The sequence below is a fragment of the Martes martes genome, assembly GCF_963455335.1.
Source record: "Martes martes genome assembly, chromosome: 12".
NCBI classification, from domain to species: domain Eukaryota; kingdom Metazoa; phylum Chordata; class Mammalia; order Carnivora; family Mustelidae; genus Martes; species Martes martes.
Window position 1 is genome coordinate 21,857,145 of NC_137900.1, and position 6,161 is coordinate 21,863,305.

The window sequence follows — 6,161 nt, forward strand, 5'->3', positions numbered from 1 at the left end:
GCTGAGTGATCTAGAGAAGTCACTTACCCTCTCTGAGCTTCAGTTTTGTTCTTTCATAATAGAGACACAGTAATACCTGAGCTGCTTACATCATGGGGTGATTGTGAGGTTGTTGCCAGTAAACTTCTTGAAAACGTAGGAAATCATTTATACTTGCTGTTACTGTGGGAGGAGAACTGTGAACCTCCCCTACTGAACCTCAAAGGAGGTTATTTTTGGTGAGATTATACATATATACCTTTCAGGTCTTGTTCCTTTAAATTTTGAAGGAACTTCTACCAGGTTCTGAGAAAAGTTTTAACTCAAGGCACATAAATGTACAAAAGGATATCGAGCCAACATATGCCCTTTTAAAAGAGAAAAACCGTTCTTCGACTATCTTCTCAAAGAGTCATTAATTTGTATCAGATAATCGCAGAGATTAGACATGCAGAGTTGCCTTTCTAAGGAGCATGGTGTGTGTGAGCATTTGTGACCCATAGTACCTGTCACTTTGTTCCTCTGTTCCTCAGCTCAGGTCATAATCCCCAGGTCCTGGGATGGAGCCCCACCATGAGCTCTCTGCTCAGTGCAAGGCTGCTTCCCCCTCTGCCTGCTGCTCCCCCTGCTTGTACGCGTGTACTCTCTCTCTCTTTCTCTCTCTCTCTCACATATAAATAAATAAAATATTAAAAAGAAAATGAAGTAAGCCAAAGAAACGAGATTCAAACTAGGTAAAGCCATGTGTAAGATCAGATTTTTTGAAATCTTTCTCAGCATGCTGAAGCTTCCAGCTCCTAGACAGTAATACATGTTCCCCTTGCCAGACTCCCAAGAGTATGTCTCCCCTCTTGTGTGTAACAATGTCTAGAATTACATGTATGTGCCAACAATGTGGAGTGAACCTGGCTGGCATACTCACAATGACCAAACTGTATTGATCTTACTTTAGTCCATTACATTGCTCCACTATTAACTTCAATAAATGATGTATCTACTTTCTAGACATGACCAGCTTCTAATCTATATGGAATAACCCACTGGTGCATTCCTTTCCGGTAGATAACAATTTATCTAGAATATAATCTTTATATATTTACATAACATCTTTAAATATAATCTTACATATCTGGATCCTTCAAAGTAGACCAAAGACCAAATTGCGTGTGCAAGGCTGAATTATGATTGTAGGATGGTACAATGCTCACAACTGATGGTCCATGACCCCCGGCTTCTGAGATCAGAATCCAGTGTGGTCCCTGATCAATTTGAACAAAAGAAGACTTCATATTGTGCAGTGGTTCTGCTCATTGTGAGTACAGCACCATGCTCAGTACCCTAAGAACTACCAAAAAATTAAAATTAAAATTAAAAAAAAATGCTAACGCACACTCCAGAGTAAGAGCTCTGGGATCACTCGGGCTGGGTTCGAATCCCGACTAAGGCACTACCGTCTGTGTGACCCTTGCCAAATTCCTAAAAAGAAAGAAAGAATTTACCTGCCAGAAAGGGAGGTCACGGAATAGAGCATCTAGTCAGGTCAGGCTTAGGAGTCTGCTCAGAAACCTCGGCCGCTTGCCAGGTCACTCTGGTGGCCTGGCTCCAGGCCTCGCAGGGAGGCAGGGAAGTTCCCTGGAGCAGCAGGCCACCCCTCGCAGTGCCAGGGGGCTCCCGTGCTCGCTTGTTTGGCGGCTTGCTCCGGGGAGGGCTGGCAAGCCACAGCCAGGGCCTGGGGACCACCGCAGTCCCACAGAGTCCCCCGCATTGGCCCGGAGGCGGCCATATTGGGGCGAACCAACTCCCCACGTCAGAAGGAAGTCCCGGGCGCTGGAGGCTGGAGGGCGGGGCCCCGGGGCCTCGCCTTTGCCCTCTGGCGCATTCAGGTCCTGCACTGGGCACGCCCCGCCCTTCTCTGTGATGTGTTCCGGGGGTACATCACAAGCACCCGGCTGGGTTGCTCAGTGCCTGCTAGACCTCGAGAAGAGTGAGGACCTCCGGAGGCTCTCTCCGGGTTTCATCCTCTTGCCTCGCGGTCGTTCGGCACACTGCAAGCGCTACATGGGCAATCTGCTTCGTAAGTTTCGTCCCCCGCCCCGCCGCCGTCCCCTGCCAGGCGGCTGTCGCCCGCTGGTCTCTCCTGCCTGCTCAGCCTCCCATCCTGTCCGGCACCACCCGGCTGCTCCCGCACCTTCCCACTGCCCTGGGCACAGGCCGTTCCACTGGGATCGGGATCGCAGGCCTTTACCAGCCAGCTTTTGTGTGGAGCCAAAGAGACCGTATCCGCTCCCTCAGGCCGTGTGTTCCCCTGTGGGCCTCCTCCCCTCGGGGAACTGGAGGGACCCTCCGAAAAAACCTGTAATGTCTGCTCGTACTTCCATGATGTTCGTACCCTCGAGAACTGTGAGGATCCCTCCACCCTGGCAGAAATTGACTGTCGTGCATTCGCTACCCGAGCAGACAGTCGAGTCTGTGAAGCTGAAACCATCCAGTTACCTCCCCCCTTCCTGCCCAAAGGGGTTAGTGGAGAAGGTCCAAGAAGTGCCCAGAGAAGGGAAGGAACATTTTGTAGAGACCAGAGGACAGGATGATGGGAACAGGGCCCCCCACAACAGTGGAGATATACTGTTGACATCCAGGCCCCTGGAGACCGGTTTGCTCAGTTCGGACCAATGCAGCCCTGCACCTGGTGACCAATCTCCCAATCCCTCAGGAGACAGCTTGGGGGAAAACGCTCAGATACCTCGGGTGAGCTCCCCCTCTGAAAGACCTGTTGTCACCTCAGTGGGCCCTGCTGGTGACGTCGTTCCTCTTCAGAAGCCTGATACAGATGCAGCAGTGCTCTCTGACCCAACCCCAAGCTGCCCCTTGCTGCAGGAGAGATTAACACAGGAAGGGGTGGCTGAAAACCATCAGCCTATCCAGAGCATACCAGACCTATCAACGAAGGTCAGAGAGGGGGGTAAGCCTTCAGGCATCCCATCAGGGTACTCTTTTCCACCAGTATCTGCCACCAGTAGGCCCTCCAAAAGGAAAATATCCATGCCACTCTTTGTGCCTCTGCCATCAGCAATGCCATTACAGTGGGGCAAAGGAGAGTTGCCCCCACCTCCTAAGCTTCCTTGCATAGCTATTGACAAAGACCTGGGCATTTGGGGCAATACCGAGGGTCAGGGGAAGGTGGTCTCTGAGGGCGGAGCAGAGATCCTGGCAGACGACGGGGCCACTCCACCTGCCCCTTCGTCCCCCCTACTGGCCTCAAAGACTACAGACTCCCTGCCCCCGGCCGTTCACATGTCACAGGTCCCTGTTCCTACCACCGACTTGGCTGGCCAATCTGCCAGGCCCCCAATCCCGTCTGTCCCTCCACCCTCCCCAACAGAAAATACTGATCAGGAGACAGGAGATGGAGCTCCTAACTCTCCTACTCTCGCTGTTCCTACTGCTTCTCCTCCCCCTGGGGAAGCTCCACCTAAGAACGAAGACTCTCTTCAATCAGTCATCAATATAACACCTACTTCTGACCCCCTGACACCACCTAACACCTCTACCATCTCATCACAGCTGCCCTCCTGCAAAGGAGAATCCCTAACTCCTATGTGTATAGATCCCCCCCCCCCGCTTTTCCCACCCACCCCTCTTCCAGTCCCTTCCCCAAATAGTCCTGGTATTTTTGTTGTGGCTAAAACAACTTGGCCAGTTTCTTCTGCTGTCGCAGCAAAGGCATCGGCAAATTTGACATCTGGTCATAGTTCAAATTCTGATGTCACTGACATGGACACGACTCCTCCTTCTCAAGGTGTCACTTTCAGATCTCCCCCAGGTCCCGGGGTGAGCTCTCCTTCATTATCCCAGGGTCATTGCAATAGGATGCTGAAGTGCCCTGGAAAGACTCTTGCCTCTACCATCCCATCAAAATGGATGGCCACCTGCCCCAACATCACCCCTCAGCCCACACAAGGGACACTTGCTGGGCAACAGCAGACAGCCATTCTCCCCAATGCTGGTATTTCCACTGGCTTACTCGTGAATTCTGGAACCACCACCGTTCCAGTAGGCAGCACCTCTGCAAACCGCAGCCACTGCTCTAACCCTGATGCAATGGATACCACACCTCCCTCACAGGCCGTTGTCTTTCATTCTCTGCCTCAGTCCAAGGCAAACCACTTACCATCCTATAACACACCACCCAGTAGCAGCACTGCTGTGGCCCATAACTCTACCAATTTTCCTGCAAAGTCAGCCATCACACCAATATCAATTCCTAACTACTCTGCCCCAGGAATCACCTCTCAGCCCATATCTGGGAACCAAAATGGGCAGCAGCATGGCAATTCCTACCATTTGGGAATACCAGTAGCCCCAACACAAGCCACAGGCCCAACTGCCTCTATAGCCCAACCACCCAAAGATGGCAGAAAGCAATCAGGTCTTGCAGCCTCTGCATTTGGCACCACTGTCAAAAAACAGAAGGCCTTTGGTTACAAGACAGGTATTCTCCCCAATGGCATATCTACTGCTAGTGGCCGTGCAGTTGCCACTGGGATACTCAGTGCCAGGGTTAGTAGCTCCCTGATTACACTTACTACTCTAGTCCCACATGTGTTAACAGGACCTGCAGCCCCCATGGACGGTGGGAGCTTTGGGTTTGGTGTCTCTATCCCAGGCCCTGCTCACTCACAGCTACTTGGAACATCCAAACCTGGGGCAGGACTGCAGGGGGCACCCAGCACCACTTCCGCTCCTCCTTTTGGTCAGACAACTCAGGCCTTGTCTCAAACCAATATGGCTACTGCTGTAGGAGGGGCAAGTACTGTCCCAGTATTTGGACAGGCTTCCAATGCCACTTTAAACCCGGGTGCCTGGGGCCAACCCGTCCAAAATGTGCAGGGTGCAGTAGTGGGCAACCACAACACTGCTGCAACCGTTGGAGGCGCTGGTGGGCCCAGTACCCTTAACTGTACCCAGGGATCATCCAAGCAAAGAAAATCTTCTCCAGGTGGAAAACCAACCGCGAAAGGCAAGAGCAATGGCTCCAAAGACTTGTCCACTTCCACCTTAAACCAAAGCACCAAGAGCCAACCCGCCCAAAGCAGGGGTGGTCCAATTATGGGAAAGGACAACACTGCTCCCACCATCAGAGGCTGCAGTGTGCCCGTTACCTTCAAGTGCATCCACGGCTCATCCAAACAAAAACCAGGGGAAAGAGCTTCCATCTCAGAAAAGAGAAATATATCGAGAGATGTGTATGTTTCGCCCTTAAATCTGAGCACTAGGGGCCGACCTGCCGAAAGCACTGGCAGTACAACTATCAGAAAGGACAACGCTGCTCCCACCATCACAGCCTCTGGTGTGCCCTCGACATAGAAGCGCTCCCAGAGCTCACCCAAACAAAAACACCCTGCTCTAGGTGGAAAAGCCACTGCAAAAGGGAAAAGAAATGTGTCAAAAAACGTGTGTGTTTACCCCTTACAGAACACCGGGGGCTCGCCTGGCCACACGACCACTGTTGTAATTCCAAGTGCAAGCACCAACTCTGTGCTTCAACCCACTACTTGTTCCCTCCTTCCTCCAAGCACCTGTGGTGCACCTGCCCAGAATACAGGTGGTTTAAAGGAAGGGAACACCGTCATTCCCAAGACTGGAAAACCTGGTATTCCTGCTTTACATCAGTATAACGCTGGCCCACCTGATGCAAACGCAGGTGGTACAGATGTAGACGACATTGTCGCCATGATGGCGGCCCTTCATATCAGCGAGCGCCCTCGGAAGACTAGCCGACTACCTAGCACCGACACAGGTGGTGCTATGGGAATCAGCACCACATCTACTAAGACGGGAAACATGAAAGGTCCCCCACCCACACAGACCACACGGAGCGCCCCCAACCACAGCACTGATGGTGCAATGGGGGGGAGCACCACGCAATTTTAGAAATCTCCACGCGGAACACGTAGGCCTGCCCCTAGTCAGAGTACTCCTCTGACTTTGGAGAAACCAGTGATGTGTTTGGAGGGTCCTGGCCTACTGTTCCTGTGCCCTGGACATAGCTGTCACCTTCATCAGCCACCCAGGGCTCCATAGGAGACTTTCTTTTGTGTCATGAGTCTCAACAAATATGGGACATTGATATGTGACAGTAAATGGACTTTGCTGTGCTATAAAGGGGCTCAGCCCCTTCAAGT

General features: G+C 52.0%; 1 protein-coding gene across 1 annotated transcript; it reads left to right on the forward strand.

The window, feature by feature from the left end:
* Positions 1-1,896: 1,896 nt before the first annotated feature.
* NPAP1 (nuclear pore associated protein 1) lies at positions 1,897-5,910 on the forward strand (the record flags this gene model as incomplete). Its single annotated transcript, XM_080820168.1, has 3 exons — positions 1,897-3,577; positions 3,695-5,328; positions 5,452-5,910. 3 exons carry the CDS (start codon positions 1,897-1,899, stop codon positions 5,908-5,910), a joined length of 3,774 nt encoding a protein of 1,257 aa, XP_080676294.1.
* Positions 5,911-6,161: the final 251 nt, after the last annotated feature.